Genomic DNA, 24,266 nt, shown 5'->3' on the forward strand with positions numbered 1-24,266 from the left:
CTTCAGTTTCATACTTGAAAAAAGTACATTAAAAAGTAGAAATATTAATTACTGTCCACTGTAATAAGTCATTACTATACTGGCTACTTTGAAAAAAATATGCAGTTCTAGGTTCTAAACATACTCGGTATCAATCGTTGATTGACTGGTTGTTGTGTGCATCTAGGTTCTGCGGAATGATGTGATGTCCCATGTGCACACGGTAGACTCTCTGAACCAGGCCGGCAGAAACCTGATGGAGTCTGGGGCGGGAGACAGTTCACATGTCCTGCAGACTCGTCTGGAACAGCTGAATGAACGCTGGGAATTTGTGCGATGCGAGACAGAGCGCAGACAGCTAGAGCTGGAAAATAACCTCAGTCAGGTGACCACAAACACCAGCAAATAAACCTGATTACACATTATTTAAAACAATGTCTTTAGTTTAGTCAGTCTCAATCCCATTGTGCTCATATGTTTACATTCCACTTTTCTCAATTTTAATAACCCTTAAAGGGATAGTTCCAAACCTGTATGAATTTCTTTATTCTGCTGAACAAAGGAAGAAATTTGGAAAAATGTCAGTAAACAAACAGATCTCGCCCCCCATTGACTGCCATAGTAGGAAAAATGAATACGATGGTAATCAATGGGGGGCGAGATCTGTTTGGTTACTGACATTCTTCTAAATATCTTCACGATTAATCGCATATAATCACGATTAATCGCATCTAACATAAAAGTTTGTTTACATAATATACTGTATGTGTGTATATATTTTATATATTTATATACAGTCAAACTAAAATTTATTCAGACACCTTGAACATTTCATTCATTAGTTTATTCACTATAGTTTTAAAAAATGGTAATAAAATAGAACAAGAAGAGATAAATTGTGTCAGAAAAAAATAATCTTAATTATGTCAGATAACACTTAAGCAAATCATGGTGAGGTCAAAGTGTCTGAATAATTTTTGGTTCCAAATTTTTATCAGTTTTACTGGTAGTCCACTGTATGAAGAATTTTTGAGTATAATATGTCACAGTTGACTTTATTTTGCTATCCTCACTTACATAAATGAACTATAGTGTCCTGCACCAACTAGTAAAAATATATCAAAAATATAAAAAATGTCTGAATAATTTTGGGTTTGACTGTATTATATGTGTGTGTATGTATATGTAATGTAAACAAACTTTTATTTTAGATGCGGTTATTCTCGTTATATCAAGTTGACAGTATATATATATATATATATATATATATATATATATATATATATATATATACAGTACAGTCCAAAAGTTTGGAACAACTAAAAGAAGTTTCGTCTGCTCACCAAGGCTACATTTATTTAATTAAAAATACAGTAAAAAACAGTAATATTGTGAAATATTATTACAATTTAAAATAACTGTGTACTATTTAAATATATTTGACAAAGTAATTTATTCCTGTGATGCAAAGCTGAATTTTCAGCATCGTTACTCCAGTCTTCAGTGTCACATGATCCTTCAGAAATCATTCTAATATGCTGATTTGCTGCTCAATAAACATTTATGATTATTTTCAATGTTGAAAACAGTTGTGTACTTTTTTTTTCAGGATTCCTTGATGAATAGAAAGTTCAAAAGAACAGCATTTATCTGAAATACAAAGCTTCTGTAGCATTATACACTACCGTTCAAAAGTTTGGGGTCAGTAAGAATTTTTATTTTTATTTTTTTGAAAAGAAATTAAAGAAATGAATACTTTTATTCAGCAAGGATGCATTAAATCAATCAAAACTGGCAGTAAAGACATTTATAATGTTACAAAAGATTAGATTTCAGATAAACACTGTTCTTTAGAACTTTCTATTCATCAAATAATCCTGAAAAAAATATTGGACACAAATATTTTGTACAATTGTACACATTAAATGTTTCTTGAGCAGCAGATCAGCATATTAGAATGATTTCTGAAGGATCATGTGACACTGAAGACTGGAGTAATGATGCTGAAAATTCAGCTTTGCATCACAGGAATAAATTACTTTGTGAAATATATTCAAATAGAAAACAGTTATTTTAAATTGTAATAATATTTCACAATATTACTATTTTTACTGTATTTTTAATTAAATAAATGTAGCCTTGGTGAGCAGACGAAACTTCTTTTAAAAACATTAAAAATCTTAGTGGTTCCAAACTTTTGGACTGTACTGTATATATATATATATATATATATATATATACCCACTAGTAAAAAAATATATTAAAAATTACTGAATAATTTTTGGTTTGACTGTATATATATATACAGTCAAACCAAAAATTATTCAGTAATTTTTAATATATTTTTTTACTAGTTGGTACAGGACACTAGTTCATTTATGTAAGTGAGGATAGCAAAATAAAGTAAACATATTATAAAAATTCTTCATACAGTGGACTACCAGTAAAATTGATAAAAATTTGGAACCAAAAATTATTCAGACACTTTGACCTGACCACGATTTGCTTAGGTTTTTAACTCTGAGATCTTGTCGTATTTTATTACCATTTTTTTAAAACTATAGTGAATAAACTGTATTAATGAATGAATGTTCAAGGTGTCTGAATACATTTTGGTTTGACTGTATATATATGTATATACACACATACATATACACACACACACTCAAGGTAGAAGTTCAAGCTCATGCTGAACTTTTAGATAATTCATTGCTGATTTGCAGTGTATTTTAAACCCAACAATTATAACTGGATTTCAGGTTCAAGACGTCACCATGGAGATCCAAGATCTCCTGCAGTGGCTGGAACACACAGACCTAAGGCTGTCGTCCAGTAAGACAGTGTGGGGTATGCCAGACTCTGCCAGCGAGAGACTAAACACTCATTTGGTAATAATGACTTTAATTGTGCTTGCTGAATTTTTGGAGTCTTAACCCTGTAAACTGTGTTTATAAAACATGACTCTATAATGAAGCATGACTGTTTCTGTCTTGTGCTACAGGAGTTGTGTAATGAGATGGATTCTAAAATGCACGCCTACACAAATGTTCGCAACGCCATCCACAGGATGCTGGAGGGCAGTGAGGTGGCTCGGGGCTCCAGCACAGAGCATAGCTTATGTATACTGGAGCAGAAATGGAGCTCTGTCTATGCTAAAATGCAAGAAAGAAAGGTGATGAGATTCTGCATAATTATAGCCACCTATATCTACAGACTTTACAACATAGTAAATATACACTGCCCGGCCAAAAAAAAAAAAGTCACTGATTGGATTTCAATAGGAAAATGCTTAAGAATCTATGACTGGATCATTAATACAGTGATTATTATGTTTCTAGCATGTTTGGGAACAGTTCGTTTAACCCTAATTGATGGAGTGTGTAGCTTTTCATTTCTTAAACAACCATTTAGGAAGACACATTATGGCCATATTCCAGGATGACAATGTCAAGATTCATCAGGCTCAAACTGTGAAAGAATGGATGGGAGGGAGCATGAAGAATCATTTTCACACATGAATTGGCACCTCTGAGTCCAGACCTTAAATTCATTGAAAGTCTTTGGGATGTGCTGGAGTAGACTTAACAGAGTGCTCGACTCTTGTGTTGTCAATACAAGATCTTGACCAAAAATGGGTGCACCTCTTGATGGAAAACAATGTGATGTTTTTTCCATCAAGAGGTGCATTTTTGGTCAATATGTTGTATTGACAATGCAAGAGTCGAGCACTTTGTAAAAAATGTTTTTAATGATTTTTGTTGTTTTAGGCAAAGTTAACAGAGGGACTTGGTCTTGCAAAGGAGTTTAACAGTAACGTCCAAGACCTGCTGACCAAAATGGCCAAGTGTGAGGAGACCATAAACACTCTACCTGCTCCCAGCTTCATCCTGGACACCATCTGCTCACAGCTTCAGGAGCACAGGGTATGTGCATCTGCACTGGATTTGCGTATGCATGTGGTGGTGTACGTGTTTGTGTGATTTAGTCATCTTGTTTGTAGATGCTGGTAGGTGAGGTGCAGTCTTATGGAGAGAGGAAGACGAGCGTGGAGAACGCTGCCACACATCTGTCTGAGCTCAGCAGGAAGGAAGACTGCGACGTAGTGCAGAACCTGATTATGACCGTTCAGGACCGATTCAAAAAACTCCTCCAACACACCACAGAGAGGGGGAAAACGCTCGAGGACGTCAAAAGACATGCTAAACAGGTATTCACTTCTCATTTGGACTTTGACACACAGAAGGAGTTGCTTCAAAGTATCCAGGAAATCATCTGGCAAGTACTAAACTTTTGTGCTTTTCACTTCCACAGTTCAATGAATCATGGCACTTACTGGTGGACTGGATGACGGAGGTTGAACAGACACTGGATACACACAAAGAGATCGCTGTGTCACAGGAAGAGATCAAACAACAGCTTACTGAACAAAAGGTACTTTACATCTCGGGACTCAACAAGGAGGGTCTGAGACCAATGTGAGAGCTTTTGGGCCAGTGCTGCACTCCCACTAAAAATTTCCATTCATTGATCTTGGATTTTTTTTAATTATTATTATTATTATTTTTTCATGCAAAGTTTGGTTTTACTTTGATATATTTGTTATATTTTATTTGAAAAAAATGTCTTGGTAGTTTTGGAAGCATCAGTAAGAATGTTGCAAAAACATTTTGTAGTGTATTGCAATTGCAAAAGTGTTTATCAATTTATGGAGCTATATTATAGATGCATAATTTCCAGCTTGTTGCAACATTTCTTTTTATAAAGCAAAAATATTTAATCAACAAAAATTTGAAAAGAAATAAATATTTAATTAAAAATGAAATGAATATTTCTAGCAAATACAAAAAAAAATGCATTGTTAAAAATTGATGATTCTTTTGTGGTGGGGCCAGTGAAAATATTGATGATGGCAAGCAAAAATTGGGGTTATGTCTCATTTTTATATAGTCCACTTTAGACATTCAACTAACTATAAGTAACTTTGCAAATTACATGTCAACTAACTTTCATTAGGGTATAAGTATACTGTTAGGTTAGGGTTAGGATTAGGGTTAGAAGTATAAGTTGACATAATTGCAAAGTTACTTATAGACAGTAGAACGTCTGTTGGGGAGCATCAAAATAAAGCGTTAGCAGATGAAGCACACAGTCTACCAAGACTGATAGTTGACATGTAGTGGCAACGTTACTTATAGTCAGTGTTGGGGAAAGTTACTTTTTTAAAAGTAATGCGTTACTTGTTTGAAAAAGTAACTCAGATATTTTGTTATAAATTTAAAAGTAATGCGTTACCTTACTCGTTATTTAAAAAAAGTAATCTGATTACATAACTCATGTTACTTGTAATGTGTTACCCTCAACACTGCTTATAGATAGTAGAATGTCTAAAGTGGATTATCGAAATAAAGCGTTACCAAAATGGAATTCTAAATGACTTTTACATTATTTTACATTTGGTGCCCCATAAACGTTGATGTAAAAACAAAACTGGACAGTGAAAGTAAATAATCTACAGTAGGGGTTGCACAGACTAGTTGACTTTAATGCTTTGCCATGACGCTTTATGCTTGATGTAGAGTAGTCGCTGATCATGGCCTATAGAGGGCGCAACAGGATTAGAAATCTTTGAAGTCCACTTTTACACTCCGTTTCCAACAGTTAAAATGACAAAAAAATGCATAATCTTAGAGTGCTCCACAAGATATGTTTGATTATATCTGGATGCTCAGTATTAATCTGGAGAATGCACATTTTAAACAGCTTATTGTACATTAATCGTAAGTTAATCACTGTTCTAAACTAATGCACTACTGCATTGTAACACGCTGGAGGTTGAACGACTTCAGATTTTTTAAAGTCGACATAAAGTCGAGTCAACGTTGACTAGTTGATGATGATGTCATTAATAAACAAATAAGGGGCTTTTCACAGAGAACGCATTTTTCCATTCCAATGCGCTACTTTTCCATTGTTTTTCTATGTAAATACGTGCTATATGACTGCTGCGCTTGCGTCTTTGCATCCAATCTTTTGCAGTATCTCTCGCGCATGACACGGTGTTCTAAAAACGCGGCACTCAAGTTCAAATCAGTTCAAGACCTCAAGCTGAGACTGGAACCAAGTTGCTTTGTGCACAGCTATGGCAAATGACACAGCGCTGCCCACAAGCCTATTGCTCCTATATATGTTTATTTTTATCAGTTCTTGTCTTTGGGTCGTTATATTTCTCATATACATCTGCTCGTTCTAAATCAGATACAAATAAAGTAGCACAGTAAAGATTACATTTATATGAATGCATTATTGAAAGAGCAACTGCGTGTGAATCCTACCTGTCCGGACAGAACATAGTGTGGCCCGGATCCGGCCCACATCTGGTACATGTGGATTACACGCAGACTAGTGTTGTCAAAAGTACCGGTAGTTCGGTACCAAGTCGGTACTGAAATTTTGAAAATGTGACGATACCAGCGTTTCTGTAGTACCGGTAGTACCGAGAATCCAGGTATATTCGGTACCCACTGATAGGGCTGTGCAAGTATTTACTTGAATATGACACGAGTGAAGCACAAAGCTTTGTTTACAGAAGAAATAATAGGTTAGCAATTAAATGTGACATCGCAGCCATGGAAACATTTTGGTTAATGCCGAATGAGAGAGGTGCGTGAGTCCATACATTTAAGCTTCGTATTCTGTTTTCCGAATCGCGATCTGGTCACCTGATTAGCAGAGAATTTAACAATATTCCATTAGTTATTCCACTGAACATGGAATCTGATCCTTTTCCCAGATCTTCACTCACGCAGGGGATTATAACGTTTCTTTCGTTCGCATTTAGGCCTATTATAGGCTATTAGCATTATTTACTGTGGTAAAGTAGAAGAAACACTGTAGGACAGAAACCTTTTTGCTTGCACGTCAGTTTCTATTTAACAGAGTTGTTATTAGACTTTATAAGGCGCGTCAATTTTTTTTGTATAGCGCGTTTCACACACCAGTGATTTTTACTTTCGTTTTCTCTGGCAGCGCTAAATCAAACATAGCCTGAATGTCTTGCCCCTGCAGAGGATAAAACACGCTCTTCAGACCTTTTACAACAAGTGTCAGTTGTTTGTAACATCAGGAGATAACGAAGATATTATTAAAGAGAAATGGTCTCTTTCCTGCTCGTGTCCCACATCCCTCTCAAAGCGCAAAGCGGCTATATCAAAGTAATAACGGGACTTTGGCTATATATGACGCGTCTTTGTGTGGAAATAAAAAACGAATGCTTTTTGAAATAATATTTAACTTTCTTATTATTTAGGTTACCATTATTTACCGATATTTATTTCATAGTTTTACAGGCTGTAGTGTGTTGTTTCTCTGACGGAATAGCTAAAATAAACACGCACGTCTGTTACCCCTGTTGAAAAAACGAGCATATCTGGTAAAGTAGGTTTTGAAGCTGGTATGCTGGTTTGAGCTGGTTTATGCTGGTCCAGGACCAGCTTAGGACTAGTATGGACCAGCAGGACCAGTTTAGGACCAGCATTTGACCAGCATACAGCTTCAAAACCTACCTTACCAGCATATGCTGTTTTTTTCAACAGTACACAATGGATGTTTGAGCATTTAATTATTATTATTTTTTTTTTATATATTTCAAAATTTATTTCATTGAGGTAGCCTATATATACACACACAAACACACACACTCTAAATCATATTTAATGTTTTTAAAATAGGCTATATAAAATAGTCAAATAATTCCAATAGATTTTACTGTGGTACCGAAATTGGTACCGAGAACCGTAAAATTTTCATGGTATCGGTACCGACTACTGGAATTTTGGTACCGTGACAACAGTAACGCAGACCAGCTGTTGGCTGGATCTGGGCCGACACTATGTTGCTGTCTGGGTGCATCGTCTCTACTGATAGTGAAGCTGTGGGTTTTAGTTACTAAGAAACATATGCTTCAACTTTTCAAGTTCTAAGCTATTTTATTGATAAATCACAGAACAGTGTTGAAAATACATTTGACAACTTATGTAGGAGCAATAGGCTTGTGGACTGTGCTGTGTCATATGTGGCAACCCGCATTTGAGTCTCAGCTTGAGGTTCAGGCTTATTTGTTCATTAATGAAGTCAATCAACCCTTAATCTACAGTATAATATGTATAAACCACACTGGAAATTTCACCCCAAAAGAAGTCAATTCTTGGATCATTTATAAAGTGCATTTGCATATTTTCAGGAGTTCCAGAAGCTTCTCCGCTCGAAGCGGCCCATGTATGAGGCTTGTCTGAAGAGTGGCCGCTCACTCCAGGAGAAAGCGCAGAGCCCTGAAGACACACAGCACCTGGAGAACATGGTATCCGAGCTGAGAGATTCATGGGATACCATCAGCGGGAAATCCAGTGAGAGGTGAGTCTGATGTGAGCTGCAGTGATCTGTAGTGATTTGAGGATATTTTTTAGCTCTAAATTGTGCTCTTTCCAAGGCAACACAAGCTGGAAGAGGCTCTGCTGTTTTCAGGGAGATTCACTGACGCTCTCCAGGCTCTTAATGATTGGCTGTACAGGGCAGAGCCACAGCTGGCTGAAGATGTGCCTGTCTGTGGTGAAAAAGACCTGGTCAACTATCTGATTGACAAGCACAAGGTACATGTCAGCATGTTGCTTCATAAAACTCTTAGAAGAAAAGGTTCTATATAGAACCTTAGAGGGTTCTGTCAGGCACTTCATAATTAGAACCTTTTAGGGGTTCCCATTAAAGTCCCTTTAAGACAAGTCATTTAATTTGGCGGCCATCTTTGAAACGCCTCTCGGGCATGCAAGTGCAGCTCCTATCTCTTTGAATGGGGAAACATCAAATTCTCCAAAACTGTTCGCCAAAGTTTACAATTAAATTTTATATTTGAAATCACCAATGAAATCTGACAACAACTTTCTCATAAATTTTGTTTCTATGCTCGAATCATGATGAAAATATGCATTTTTCAGGCTGGATCAAGCTAATACGCATGCACACAGTCCTAAGCGTGCATCTCAGATCACTGTAGCTGCAGTGATGCGATGACTTTACTAATCTGTGATTGGCTCTTTTATTTAGAAGGCGGGACTTAGGGTGCGTTCACACTTGTAATGTTTGGTTCGATTAAAACGAACCCTGGTGCGATTGCTCGGTTAGTGCGGTTCATTTGAACATATGTGAACGCTGCCATCCGAACCCTGGTGCGCACCAAACAAGTGGACCGAGACCACTGAAAAGATGGGTCTCGGTCCGCTTCCAAACGAACTCTGGTGCGGTTCGAATGATATATGAACGCAACACGGACCAAAGACATGTAAACGAACCAAAAACAGGAAGACGAGACCCTAAAATGGATAGAATCCTCACGCATGTCGGTTTTTCTCGTCATAGACGCGAGTTTGCCCATCACAGGCATCAGACGCGCGTCTCCACGCAGCAGATCGTTTGTGTGTGACGGATGGATTCCCGCCGGTGTTTTGACTACTTTACACATTTTATAAGCTCTTCACGAGTTTCCAGCTGGCCAAAATACCATCACATGCAGGCTACGCACCGCTACGCAAACACAACGAGCGCATTCACCTCAGAAAACGGCACTGTTTTGGATGTTCGGTAAGTTCCGTCTCAAAATAGGCAATACGTCATAAAATCCGACCAATCACGTTGTGAATGTATCCCTATGCCTGAAGGTTCGGTATCTTTTGGTTCGGTGATAAAATTGCCAATCTGACTGAACGCTAATCGTACCAGGACTAAATGTTTTTTTTTTTTCTTCTTTGGTCCGGACCAAATGAACCAAACGAACCGAACTACAAGTGTGAACGCACCCTTATACTGCCATATTGAGTATTGCACTTTCTCCCATTCGTAGTGATACTAGTTGATGCAAAAACTTGTGAAAATGAGATCCAGGCAGTTTTTAAAGTTGCGGAAAAATTATTTATTCATTACAATTAAATTTAGCCTCACACGCAAACTTTAATCGATAATGAAAATACTTAATAAAACCAAAAGGTAAAATAACCATCATAAAGTATGTCAATAGTTGATAATAAAATTTAGAGTATTGTAAAATCCAGAGTATTGTATCTAATAGATGAAAATCAAAAAGAATTAAAACATTTGCAGATGAGAGAGAGAAACAGAAGCCAAGGAGAGCAAAGGAGGGAAGAAAAGCTGAATTATCAACAACTCAGTCCATATTATACCATAAGCATACAGGGAAATTCCCAACCCACACAAACTGATGTTTTGTTCTAAATTGATGTTTTTGTTCTAAAAGAAAAGGTTAATTTCACCCACTACGTCATCCACTGGTCCAGTGTCAAAAATAGTTGTTTTATCCCCTATAGGGAATTTTGCAAATCTTACATAATTAAATGTCAGCAGACATATTTTGATCAGATTCAGATTCAAATTCAAATGGTTAATTCTGCAGGCGTCCAATGTCTAACCACAAACGTGTCAGCGTGACCTGGCTGTCACATTGGAACACTTGAAGAACAACTGAACATAACAAGCATACTCTTAAATATAAAATAACCATAAGGGTACAATAACAAGTAAATCCTTGAAAATATGATAAGAATTAACATATATTTACTCCATATTATGCTCTTTTGTTGTTTTGATCTCTATTGTGTTATTTCACCTGTTGAACTGTATGACTTTGATGTTCCAAGTGAACTTAAGTTTCTGGGTAAAAGAGGGTTTGTTATTTTTGTGGTTGAGTTGGGTTTCTGCCAAAATTTTACCAAAGCGTAAATGTTCTAGAATGGATCACATGATGTACTTTTTCTGCAATAATATTTTGTATCTTTGTATTCAAATTAAAGGGAATTTTTTGTCAAATGTTAACTTGTTATTGTAATATTCCGAAGAAGGTGTTACCACACCCATTTAGATACTATTTTGGGGTGTTTATGCTCTGTTTGATAATGTCAATTGTCACGAGATCACAAAATTACCCAATGACTGTCAGAATAGCAGGAAACCATCAAATGTCATGAATTTCTTTAAAAACTCAGAGCCATGGAAAGGTTCATTTTGACCTTTCTTATCTATCCAAAACAAGACCTCCGAATGTGATGTAAGTTTTTCCAATCTTTGGGGTATAAAACTTGGCTCATCCTCTCAATTGGTACCTTTTTCCTGCTATCTTGATTGCATCTTGCTGTCTCGTTGGCGCCATTTCTAATGATTTTCTTGCAAATTACTATACTCAGATTTCAGAATGTTCTTATCGTAAATGTTCGATTTCAGATTTTAACTTTTATCTTTTGGTTTTATTAAACATTTTCATTATTGATTGGAATTTGCGTGTGAGGTTAATTTTAATTGGAAATGAATAAATAATTTTTCTTCAACGTCATTACGGCCTGGACCTCATTTTCTTAAGATTCTTGCATCGGTTCCACCACTAGTGAACCATCTTTAGGTATAAAAAGTCTACGGTTTCCATCATGGGATCGTTTAATGCATTTAGTTTTAATTTTTTTTTTTTTAATTTTATGAATTAAACAGCTTGTAAACATACTTTATCACTAGAAAAATCTAAATAACCCATTAAACATAAAAGTATTATGCAATCATTTAAGACATTTGTCCTTATATAGAAGCTTTTTAGCATGAAGAATTCTTTAAAAGTCAAGAACCCTATGGTTCTATATAGAACCCCATTGAACCCTTGCTTCTAAGCGTGCACACTTTAGGTCTAAGCTGCTAGGTGACCACCACACCTCCTCTGTGACTGTAGGTGTTCCAGCGTGAGCTCGGGAAGCGAGCTAGCTGTATCAGGACACTGAAGCGTTCAGTCAGAGATCTAACGCGGAGCAGCACGGCTGATGCCCACTGGTTGCAGGAGCAAATGGAGGAGCTGGAGGGCCGCTGGGAGGCTGTGTGCAAACTCTCTGTGTCCAGACAGGCTCGACTAGAGGCGGCACTTCAGCAGGTACCGTCACGATCCACTGTGTTGTATGATAATCATGGAACCTTCAATCACAAAAGTTATATTTACACTATGCATTTGGCTGAGACTTCTTCTGAAAGCACTTACATAACTTTCAAGGTACTATAGTGTTATCATTAACTAAAAATACAAAAAAATAAATAAAATAAACTTATTTTGTTTCAGTTAGATCTTTTGATTAGTTGAATGCATCCTTGCTGAATAAAAGCAATAATTTCTTTAAAAAACACAACTTTTCAACAGTAGTGTACAATCAGGCATATTGGATATTCCCAACATTTTGCACACTTCGTACCTCTGTTGTTGTCAGGCGGAAGAATTTGATGGGATGGTTCATTCGTTCCTGGATCATCTTTCGGATGTTGAGAGGGTTCTGAAGTACGGAGTGCTGCCTGAGGAGGAGGAGGCTCTTCTGGCATTTCGTACATGTCATCAGGTATGGTGGACATGGAGCCACTTATTACTCCAGAAAGTTATACTGAGTTTCTATTTACATTATTATCTGTCAGTCTTTGCTCTGCATATAAATAGCATCTAAGTATTTACACTTAGTACAAATAGCTGTTGCCAGTGTTATGTGAGTTGCATGTTTGTGTCTGTGATCTGCAGGAGTCAATGAGTTCCTTGAACGATCAGCAGATGGCGCTAGAGAACATTCGTAAACTGGGTGAAGAGATTCTGTCCTCCTGTCACCCTGACTCTGTCATCACCATCAAATCATGGATCAGTATCACAAAGACTCGCTATGAAGAGGTGAGTTAGAGAATGAGATCTAGATATTAACAGTTGCAGTATGCTGACAATTAGAGTGCAATAGTCGGGTTCTGGAAGTAAAAATCAAATTCTATAGAGAAATTGACTTTTACCAATAACATAAAGTATTAACTGTCAAGACATACCTACCATGAGCTCTGAGGTTGCTGCTAAGTGATGAAATATGGTTCTGTAAAAGTGATTTCAAATTAGGTTTTGAAATATAACAATTACTGAACTCCTGCTAAAGAATTATACTAATTATAACCCTGAGCTCAACCAATCAGAGTCTTTGTGGCCGTGTAAGTGGAATGATGTATTGCGAATTATATAATCAAGTCAGTTTCCTACTTACTGGTGGTACTATAAAACTACAGTATAGATGATAATTATAAGATTATAAGAAATACACACTACCAGTCAAAAGTTTGAAAACATTACTATTTTTTATGTTTTTGAATGAAGTATCTTATGCTCATTAAGGCTGCATTTATTTCATAATAAATACAGAAAAATTTTATAAACTTTAAAATATTATTACAATTTAAAATTTATTTCTGTGATGCAAAGCTGAATTTTCAGTATCATTACTCCAGTCTTCAGTGTCACATGATCCTTCAGAAATCATTCTAATATGCTGATTTGATACTCAGTTATTATCAATGTTGGAAACAGTTGTGTTGCTTAATATTTTTTTGGAACCTGTGATACTTTTTTCAGGATTCATTGATGAATAAAAGGTTTAAAAGAACAGCATTTATTCAAAATATACATCTTTTCTAACCATATAAATCTTTATCACTTTTTATCAATTTAACACATCTGTGCTGAATAAAAGTATTAATTTCTTTAAAAAAAAAAAAAAAAGAAAGAAAGAAAATTACTGACCCCAAACTTTTGAACGTTTCAAAAGATTTCTATTTTAAATAAATGCTGATATTTTTTAACTTTTTATTCATCAAAGAATCCTGAAAAAGTATCACAGGTTATAAAATAATATAAAGCAGCACAACTGTTTCCAACATTGATAATAAATCATCATATTAGAATGATTTCTGAAGGATCATGTGACACTGAAGACTGGAGTAATGATACTGAAAATTCAGCTTTGCATCACAGAAAAAAATTATATTTTAAAATATATTAAAATAGAAAACTATAATTTTATGTATATTTTTTGTATATTTCACAATATTTTTGTTTTTTTCTGTATTTATTATGAAACAAATGCAGCCTTAATGAGCATAAGAGACTTCGTTTCCATTCTTCAACTTTCGTGTATGTATTTTAAGTATATTGCAAAATGTACACACACACACACACACACACACACACACACACACACACACACACACACACACACAACTATATATTTAGCCTGTAATTCCTTCATATTAACTTGATATATTGTACATTGGACTTTTCTTAAGAGTGCAGGCTTAGAAGTTTTAATGCCTTTGGGCAGCCACTGTTGTGTTGTATATTTCTGACTGTGTCTCTGTGTAGAAGTACAAGTGTCTGATATGTACATGTGTGTTTTAATGCATCAGGTCCAGATGTGGGCGAAGCAGCAGGCAGAGAGGATCCAGACCACACTGTCTGCTCTAGAGGCGGAGAGAGAGGAGGTACAGCGATTACTGGACTGGATCTCCTCTGCTGAAGAGTCTCTCAATCTAAAGGAACAGGAGCCATTGCCTGAAGACTTAGAGCTGACTGCAGAGCTCATCACTCAGCATGCGGTACTGATAGCCAATAATAAACTATTCATATTAAACTTAAAGGGAGTTCACCCAAAGATGACAATTCTGTCCACATTTACTCACCCTCAAGTGGGTTCAAACATGTATAACTTCTTTCATCTGCTGAGAAAGAACTTTCTTTAATGTTCCACTGAAAAAATAAGGTCAGTTTTGGAAGAACATGAAGGTAAATAAATGATGACGGAATTTGGAGTGAACTAACCCTTTAAGAAAAGCAGATACATACTGTACAGAGGGGATATTTGTTTTTATGTTTGACTGAACCATCAAAATGTGAGGAAAATATTTTATATTTTTTAAAGGTGCCCTAGAATCAAAAATTGAATCTACCTCGGCATAGTTGAATAACAAGAGTTCAGTACATGGAAATGACATACAATGAGTCTCAAACACCGTTGTTTCCTCCTTCTTGCGTAAATCTCATTTGTTTAAAAGACCTCCAAAAAAACAGGCGAATCGCAACATAACACTGACTGTTACGTAACAGTTGGGATCATTAATATGTACGCCCCCAATATTTGCATATCCCAGCTCATGTTCAAGGCATTACACAAGGGCAGCCAGTATTAACGTCTGGATCTGTGCACAGCTGAATCATCAGACTAGGTAAGCAAACAAGAACAATAGCGAAAAATGCTGTGATAGAGTCGAGAGCTCGGGAGGGGGCGGAGAGCGCACGATTTAAAGGGGCTGCAGCCTGAAATCGGCTCGTTTCTAATTATGCCCCAAAATAGGCAGTTAAAAAAATTAACTAAAAAAATCTATGGGGTATTTTGAGCTGAAACTACACAGACACATTCAGGGGACACCTTAGACTTATATTACATCTTGTAAAAACTGGTTCTAAGGCACCTTTAAATATGAGAGAAGAACAAAACACTAAACTTGTATTTATCTGACAAAATTATTTGGCAAAAAAGGCGAAATACAGTTACAAGTTGTATTTTACTGTGCAAAAAACAAACAGAGAAAAACAAAAAGCTCACAAAAAAGCACACATTGACTACAACTGTAACAGCTGGTGGATGTATTAAAGCACACAATGATGACATAACAAAACAAAACAAACAGACTTCCTTAGAACACTTAGGGAATATAACCAAACAACCACCAGTAATTCAAATACAACACCGAACCATGAACTGACAGAACTCAGGGTTTAAATACAGAGGGAATGAATGAGCTAATGAACAGAAACAGAAACAGGTGCGTGATTAATCAAAAAGAACAGAAACAAAGGAATTACAACTCAGGCAAAAAGGGAAAGCCAAACTAAAACACATAGAAACTGAACATAAGCCTGACAACAACATAATCAGCTATTAAAGGTGCCCTAGAACTTTTTTTAAAAGATGTAACATAAGTCTAAGGTGTCCCCTGAATGTGTCTGTGAAGTTTCAGCTCAAAATACCCCATAGATTTTTTTTTATTAATTTTTTTAACTGCCTATTTTGGGGCATAATTAGAAACGAGCCGATTTCAGGTTGCAGTCCCTTTAAATCGTGCGCTCTCCGCCCCCTCCCGAGCTCTCGACTCTATCACAGCATAAACAAAGTTTACACAGCTAATATAACCCTCAAAATGGATCTTTACAAAGTGTTCGTCATGCATACTGAATGCATGCGTCGATTTATGTGAGTATTGTATTTATTTGGGTGTATACATTTGATATTGAATGAGTTTGAGGCTATGCTCTGTGACTAACGGCTAACACTACACTGTTGGAGAGATTTATAAAGAATGAAGATGTGTTTATGAATTATACAGACTGCAAGTGTTTAAAAATGAAAATAGCGATGGCTCTTGTCTCCGTGAATACAGTAAGAAACGATGGTAACTTTAACCACATTTAACAGTACATTAGCAACATGCTAACGAAACATTTAGAAAGACAATTCACAAATATCACTAAAAATATCATGTTATCATGGATCATGTCAGTTATTATTGCTCCATCTGCCATTTTTCGCTGTTTTCCTTGCTTGCTTACCTAGTCTGATTATTCAGCAGTGCACAGATCCAGACGTCCTGCCCTTGTCTAATGCCTCAATCATGGGCTGGCATATGCAAATATTGGGGCGTACACCCCGACTGTTACGTAACAGTCGGTGTTATGTTGAGATTCGCCTGTTTTCCGGAGGTCTTTTAAACAAATGAGATTTATATAAGAAGGAGGAAACAATGGAGTTTGAAACTCACTGTATGTCTTTTCCATGTACTGAACTCTTGTTATTTAACTATGCCAATATAAATTCAATTTTTCATTCTAGGGCACCTTTAATATTTTGTTGGTATTTTTGTTGGTAATTTCTTTGTACGAGAAAACATTTCACATTTTCATTGCATTATCACAAATAAAACAATCGATTCCAAGCACAACTACACGATATGCTTACAAAATCTTGGTAACACTTTACAATAAAGTTCTATTAGTTAACATTAGTTTACTATCTTAGTTAACAATAAATAATATGTCTAAAGCATTTATTATTCTTAGTTGATGTTAAATTCAACATTTACTAATACATAATTAAAATCAAAAGTTGTATCTGATAACATTATTTAATTGACCTGAGCTAACATGAACTAACAATGAAAAGTTATTTTTCCTAGACCAGACATCACTTTTGGCCACTTCTGTATGTCTTTACTACAGTCATTACTGACTTTTTTTTTATATATATATAAAGTTTCATACCTGTGCATATACTTTAGAAACCTTTATAAAATTAGGCAAAATCAAAGTCAGTCTTCATCCTGAAGGTCCTCTTTCCATATTTCACCTTCTTTGAGCTCAACATGAGCATACTGTCAATGATTAGATTTATGGTTGTTTTTATAATAAACTGTGCTTATCTTTCTTTGAATTAATTATTTATTATTATATGATGCTAACTTTTGATCTAAACTTTTATTTTTTAAAATCCTTTATCCTTTTTGTCCTGTTTAAAAAAAAAAATCAGTTACATGGATCCACATCTCAGTCAAAAAATTACTTACTTTCAGTCTTAAAAACGTGTTATAGTTAAATAAAAATAAAACAAAAAAACCCACATTTTTTTAACCTAAAAATACAATAATATAATATAATAATAATAATAATAATAACAAACTTATTTCATTTATTATATTAACTTGATGTACTAAAATAAAAATAAAACTTAATAAAAACAATATAGACATATTTAATAAAAACCAATACAAATGACAAAAACACACAACAATTATACTAAAACTGTAAGGGAAAAATAAAAATATAAAAAGGAAAAATAAAAATTTATTCAAACTATTAATAAAAACTACAATAATATCTAAATGATACTAAAATAAAACTGACCTACATGAAGCAACAATTAAAAAAGTTCTAAAATCTAAAAAGTTAAAATCAAAACAAGACCATGATGACAAATAAGGTTTAAATTCAGGAAATGCTACTTTTGCAGGATTTTATGGATGAGATGAAAGGGAAGGTACCAGAGGTTGAAAATGCCACGAAATCCTGTAAACACAAGCTGGTTCCCAAGCAGCAGGTTTCCCCCAGTCGCAAGGCACCAACAAGTGAGTAAAGAATCAGTGTGATTAATTACTAATTATTGTGTGCATGTATTCAACTGTAATCTCTGCGGATTGCATTGCATGCATAGAGAGGAGAGGCACGGCAAAGCCTCCGCCGTCAGTGCCTCTTCCGCTGGAGAAACTGGACCCTCAAACCCCCATGATGTGTCAGCTGGTGAGTCACTGGCAGAAGCTCTGGATCCTGGCACACGGCAGACAGAGCAGACTAGAGGAACATCTACAGAGGCTAAAAGAGGTGATCATGACTGTGCTGAAGCTTTGATAAAAGAATAGGTTTCTGTTTGAATCTTTACAGTTGTCTAAGAACCTTCTCTTTGGCACATGCAGTTGGAGGAGTTTGCTAATTTTGACTTCAACATCTGGCGGAAAAGATACATGCAATGGATAAGTCACCTCAAATCCCGGATTTTGGATGTTTTTCGTAGTATTGATCGAGATCAGGATGGCCGAATCACTCACAAGGAGTTCATTGACAATGTTCTGGCTTCTAGTAAGTGCAGTTTTAACACTCTTGGTTACTTTTTTGCATCAAGGTGTTTGATATGTATGTAACTGTTCACAATATTTGCCTTTGCATATGGACAGAATTTCCCACAAACTCCCTCGAAATGACTGCTGTTGCTAACATATTTGATGTAAATGGTGATGGATTCATTGACTACTATGAATTTGTGAGTGCCCTCCACCCAAGCCGAGACCCTTACAGAAAAACAATAGATGTAGACCAAATCAATGAGGAGGTATGTGTAGTTCTGTTTAATCTTTCATAAACACTGCAAAATGTGCAATTTTCTTACATAGAATTTTTGTTTTTAATATCTAAAATTTCGTAAATCAAGATAATACTTGAGAAGGAAAATTAGTCTTGTTTTCTGAAAAAATTATCGAAATGAAGTGAGTTTATGCTTAAACCTGCTTGACACGCGAGAACAAACCTCTTGCTGGAGCTCAAACGTGCTGCGTAACGCGAGAATGAACCTTAATGGTTCTTGAGGAAGCTCGACCAAGCTGCGTAACACATGAGAATGAACCTCATTGGTTCTCTCATGTCAAGCAAACATGCTTGAGTTTACGTTTACCACAATTGATGTGTGAGTTTATGAATGTTTATATGTGAATAAAAGCCTAAAGTCAATCTGTTCATCATATAAAGCAATCAAGTCTCTTCAGAAAAGTTGGACTAAACCGCTCAATTCATATGGATTAGTTTTATGATCTCTTTATGAATCTTTTGAAGCATCAAAGTGATAGTTGCATAGCTGTCAATGGAACGACAGAAATCAGATTTCATTTAAATAACATCACCTGTGTTTCGAAAATGAACAAAAGTCTTACAGGTTTGGAACAACATGAGGGTGAGTAAATAATGACAGAATTTTGATTTTTGATTATTTTTTCTTACCCCACAGACAGTCATTTTTTCTTGTTTTAAAGGGGTGGTTCATTGCGATTTCACTTTTTTAACTTTAGTTAGTGTGTTATGTTGTTGCTTGAGCATAAACAAAATCACAAAAAAAAAGTTACGATGCTCAAAGTTCAAAGCAAAGAGAGATATTATCTTTTAAAGAATTCTCTGTTTAAGGACTACAACAAACAGCTGGTAGGGACTACAACAAGCTTTTTCCTGGGTTGGTGACATCACTAACCCTAACATTTACATAAACCCCGCCCCCGAGAACACACAACAAAGGGGTGATGTCATGTTATTGCATTACAGTATGTAACACAAATGCAAAAGCATGTCAAAAAAGCAAGATGACAAAATGACAAATTATAACCGTAATTAAACTAAACTATACCTGTTCTATCTTCATGCAGCATATATTCTCTGGCTCTGTAGGATCTTACAACAGTTCCCACACAAGCGATTTATAGATTATCATGACAGAATGTGCTAATCAATGAGTTTAAGATTAAGTTAACTCCACATCAGCTACATAAATTCATAAACTAACCGTTCAGAAATGTCCTGTTGCATTTTACATGTTGTCACCTCTTCTTGAGTCTCTCCATCTTTGTCTGACTCCGGTTTGAACATAAAAAGCTGTACAGTTTCTGACATTTTCAGTGAGGCAACATTAATCGGAGCTGCTAAATGCTAACATGAGCTCCTGAAACTCCGCCCCCTTTTGAGAGCATCAGCTCATTTGCATTTAAAGTCCGCGTGAACCGGAAGTTGCAAACAACTTTTCTCCAGTGTTGTGATGTATTTCCAAGTGAAACGGAATATTGAATAGAGGGCAGAGTTTCACTTTAGCGCTCCTCCTCTCCATCTCTCGCTCATAGCAGACTAACAGTTGGAGGGGAGTGGTTTACGCGATTTCAACCCAAGCCGTCAAAAGGACAACGTTGCAGAGGGGAGGAGCATTTTCAGATTTTGATTCAATATTACGAAGCCAAACAATTTTTTTGTGTGGATTGACTTGCACGGATGAAATGTTCACCACAAAACTAGCAATTTCAGCTAACAAAATAAATAAGGTTTTGATTTCATGTGTACTTTAAAGGGACACACAAAAACAAAGCGTTTTTGCTTACCCTCAAAAAGTGACAAATTTAACATGCTATAAAAAATTATCTGTAGAGTATTTTGAGCTGAAACTTCACATACACACTCTGGGGACACCAGAGACTTATTTTACATCTTGTAAAAATGGCATTATACCACCGATTTAAGTGGAAACTCAGTGTAAATTTTACATTTTAAACAAGACTTTATATATTAGTAATTTTGCTTCTCAAGTAAATGTATCTTGATTTAAGACCAACGAGTATGAAAATATTTTTTTGCAGTGCATTTTATCATCTACATCGAGTATTTCTGTAAGATGACTAACAAAAACACAATTTTTCAGGTGAGTCGTCAGGTCTCTCAGTGCAACTGTCCAAAGAGATTTCAAGTCGAGCAAATTAGCGCAAACCGCTATAGGGTGAGTGGAATCTATTCTAGATACAAATATGGCTGTTTATGCTTGGTAACACCTGGGTTGTGCTTAAGTCCACTTTTTTATGCCCATCCCTTGCCAACTTCCCTCTGTCTCGTTCACTCGGATGTATGGCATTGGTCACGTTATGTGATTGCCCACTATTAGCAGAAGCCTTGCAATTGGTTTAAATGGATAAGCCCTTGATCACTTGTGGGTAAATTAAGTGCAAGCACTGCAAGGTGCATTTATGACATCTCATCATGTTGCATTGTGGTCTATGGGTCTGCCTGAAGAGTACATATGAGTAGACTCGCTCCCTCCCATCAAAATCGAGAGGTAGATGGTCCGTCCAAATAAACTTCCCTCGTCCACTTGACGAAGTTGAACGCACTTCAAAATGGCGGCAGGGATTCCCCCGAGGGGAAGTGCTTAGGGAAGTAATCAGGTGACGCAGATCGCCAATTACACCTGATGGTAACATGTCTCAAATGTGTCTTCTGTGGACACTTTAGATTTTTTGAGAGACGGATCTCTGATTTCATGACTACATACATCACTTACTACATCAAAACCTTATGATCACTCTTTCCACCTGTATTTAGTGCCCAGAACACATACTAGGTGTAAATGGGGCAGCACAACTACACATTCACAGCTACATGCTTGACATGTGATTTTCATTCAAATCTGTTATTTTCATTAGTTTGGAGACTCTCAACAGTTGCGGATGGTTCGTATTCTCCGAAGCACTCTGATGGTTCGAGTTGGTGGTGGATGGACGGCATTAGATGAGTTTCTGGTGAAGAATGACCCATGTAGAGGTGAATAACTTGCACTTATTCAAAATCTGCATATCACAACCAATATATGGACAAGACAATATTCTTAACGGCATTGACTGATATCATCTCCCGTTTTTGTTTGGTTTGGCTAATTACAAAACTGTGTACCTCTAATCCATGAATGTTGTGTGAAGATCATCCAATGAGATCCAAGAGCATGAAAAGTCTTGCTATTTTCTTAGATTTCAAATGATGTAATAATATAATGTAATATAATTTATTATGTAATTATAATTGTAATGTAATATAATGTAATTGCTATTATTATCATATTCATTGTGGACTGTATTATTGCTTTTGTAAAGGCAGACTATTTTTTTCACATTGTTTACTTCTTTTTATAATATTACTAAAGAAAAACAAGGAGAAGTTGCTACTATGAAATGACCTAAAGCACATATAGTACCATTTAAAAGTTTGGGGTTGGTAAGATGTTTTTAAATGTTTTTGAAAAAAGTCTCTTCTGCTCACCAAGGATGCAATTATATGATCAAAATTACAGTAAAAACAGTAATATTGTGAAATAATATTATAATTTAAAATAACTAGTTTTCTATGTGAATATATTTTAAAATGTAATTTATTCCTGTAATGGTAAAGCTGAATTTTTTCAGGCTTCAGTGTCACATGATCCTTCAGAAATCATTCTAATATGCTGATTTGCTGCTCAACAAACAAACAACTTACTGTTATCAACGCTGAATACGGTTGTTCTGCTTCATAGAAACTGTTATACACTTTTTATTTCAGGATACTTTGATGAATAGAAAGTTCACTAAACAGCAATTATTTGAAATAGATCTTTTTTTTGTAATTATGTAAAAGTCTTTACTGACTATACTGATACATTCAGTGCATCCTTGGCACTGCCTATTGAAGAACCCATATCAACCACCACAAATGAGTAATTCATAAACATAGAGCCAAATCAGTGAATTAAATCAGCATCACAACCAGCTTCTGAATGAAACACTGACACGCATCATTTCTCTGGTTCTTCACACACAGTAAAGGGACGCACAAACCTGAAGATCAAGGAGAAGTATCTCTCTCCAGACGCGTTTGAGCCGTCGGGTCGCAGAGGGAGCGCTAAAGGCCTGACTGTCAGCAGATCCAACTCCAGCCTGAGTTTATACAGCAGCGCTTCAGCTCCCAGCAGCCCACTGACACGCAAGGTACACCAGCTAACCGCTAACTGACTGCACTCTTTGCAACCATAATAAAACGGCTCCAAATGTCATTGGTCAGATTGATTTTTCTAAAGTCACTCTGTTTTTGTCCTGACATAGGCATTGCTACGCAGAAGTTTCTCTGGTGAGAGGTGCATTCGACCCAGGAGCTCTATTGCTGCACTGGGGAGCGATCATTTCTGTGCCGACATCGACTCACCTTCACATTCAGGTTAATGAATTTAAACTCACCATAACCTAGTCAGCTCTGCCGCATTGTGTATTTGCCATACAGTGTGCATTTGTTTTCCAGTATAAATATCTAAATGCAAAATATTAAAGGATTAGTTCACTTTTAAATTTTTTAAACTTTTCCTGATAATTTACTCACCCCCATGTCATCCAAGTTGTCCATGTCTTTCTTTCTTCAGTCGAAAAGAAATTAAGGTTTTTGATTAAAACATTCCAGGATTTTTCTCCATATAGTGGACTTCAATGGGCACCAAACAGTTGAAGCTCAAAATTAGTTTCACTGCAGCTTCAAATTGTTCTACACGATCCCAGACGAGAAATAAGGGTCTTATCTAGAGAAACAATCACTCATTTTCTAAGTTTTGAACTCATTTTTATATGCAATATGCTAGTGCAATAGTATATAACAATTAGTTCAGACTTTGACCTGTGGAGGGCAGTAATATACTTAGCAGTGTCTACACTGCTGGAATTCTAATAGAGAAGAAGAAGAGAGCTAGTTCAAGATGAGCATTTCTGGTTAAAATGTATAATTAAATTTTTTTTTTTAGAAAATGAGTGATTGTTTCTCTAGATAAGACCCTTTTTTCTCGTCTGGGATCGTGTAGAAGAATTTGAAGCTGCAGTGAAACTAATTTTGACCTTCAACTGTTTGGTGCCCATTGAAGTCCACTATATGGAGAAAAATCCTGGAATGTTTTCATCAAAAACCTTAATTTCTTTTCGACTGAAGAAAGAAAGACATGGACATCTTGGATGACATGAGGGTGAGTAAATTATCAGGAAAAGTTTATTTAAAAGTGGACTAATCCTTTAAGGCTGATTTTAGATTATGCTTAAACAAATGAAAGAAACCTGGAAGTTCTACATTAGAAACTACACTTCAAAAGTTTGAAAAAATACACTACCATTCAATAGTGGTCAGTAGTGTTGGGTAAGTTACTCTAAAAAAGTAATTAATTACTAGCTACTAATTACATCTTCAACAGTGTAATTAGATTACTGTACTAATTACTCTCTCT

General features: G+C 35.8%; 1 protein-coding gene across 2 annotated transcripts in view; it reads left to right on the forward strand.

The window, feature by feature from the left end:
- macf1b (microtubule actin crosslinking factor 1b) overlaps positions 1 to 24,266 on the forward strand; it is a 60,370-nt gene that overhangs the window by 34,079 nt on the left and 2,025 nt on the right. For both annotated transcript variants that reach the window (XM_048154127.1, XM_048154128.1), the window contains 20 exons: positions 167 to 364; positions 2,739 to 2,867; positions 2,981 to 3,151; positions 3,747 to 3,902; positions 3,980 to 4,186; positions 4,291 to 4,410; positions 8,219 to 8,388; positions 8,465 to 8,624; positions 11,753 to 11,947; positions 12,276 to 12,401; positions 12,575 to 12,718; positions 14,269 to 14,457; positions 17,922 to 18,036; positions 18,123 to 18,289; positions 18,382 to 18,544; positions 18,640 to 18,794; positions 20,910 to 20,984; positions 21,685 to 21,802; positions 22,832 to 22,998; positions 23,113 to 23,224. In XM_048154127.1, coding sequence (XP_048010084.1) covers positions 167 to 364; positions 2,739 to 2,867; positions 2,981 to 3,151; positions 3,747 to 3,902; positions 3,980 to 4,186; positions 4,291 to 4,410; positions 8,219 to 8,388; positions 8,465 to 8,624; positions 11,753 to 11,947; positions 12,276 to 12,401; positions 12,575 to 12,718; positions 14,269 to 14,457; positions 17,922 to 18,036; positions 18,123 to 18,289; positions 18,382 to 18,544; positions 18,640 to 18,794; positions 20,910 to 20,984; positions 21,685 to 21,802; positions 22,832 to 22,998; positions 23,113 to 23,224 — 3,037 coding nt within the window. The remainder of the gene's footprint in view (positions 1 to 166; positions 365 to 2,738; positions 2,868 to 2,980; positions 3,152 to 3,746; positions 3,903 to 3,979; positions 4,187 to 4,290; positions 4,411 to 8,218; positions 8,389 to 8,464; positions 8,625 to 11,752; positions 11,948 to 12,275; positions 12,402 to 12,574; positions 12,719 to 14,268; positions 14,458 to 17,921; positions 18,037 to 18,122; positions 18,290 to 18,381; positions 18,545 to 18,639; positions 18,795 to 20,909; positions 20,985 to 21,684; positions 21,803 to 22,831; positions 22,999 to 23,112; positions 23,225 to 24,266) is intronic.

Source organism: Megalobrama amblycephala, linkage group LG13 (assembly GCF_018812025.1).
Source record: "Megalobrama amblycephala isolate DHTTF-2021 linkage group LG13, ASM1881202v1, whole genome shotgun sequence".
Lineage (NCBI taxonomy): Eukaryota > Metazoa > Chordata > Actinopteri > Cypriniformes > Xenocyprididae > Megalobrama > Megalobrama amblycephala.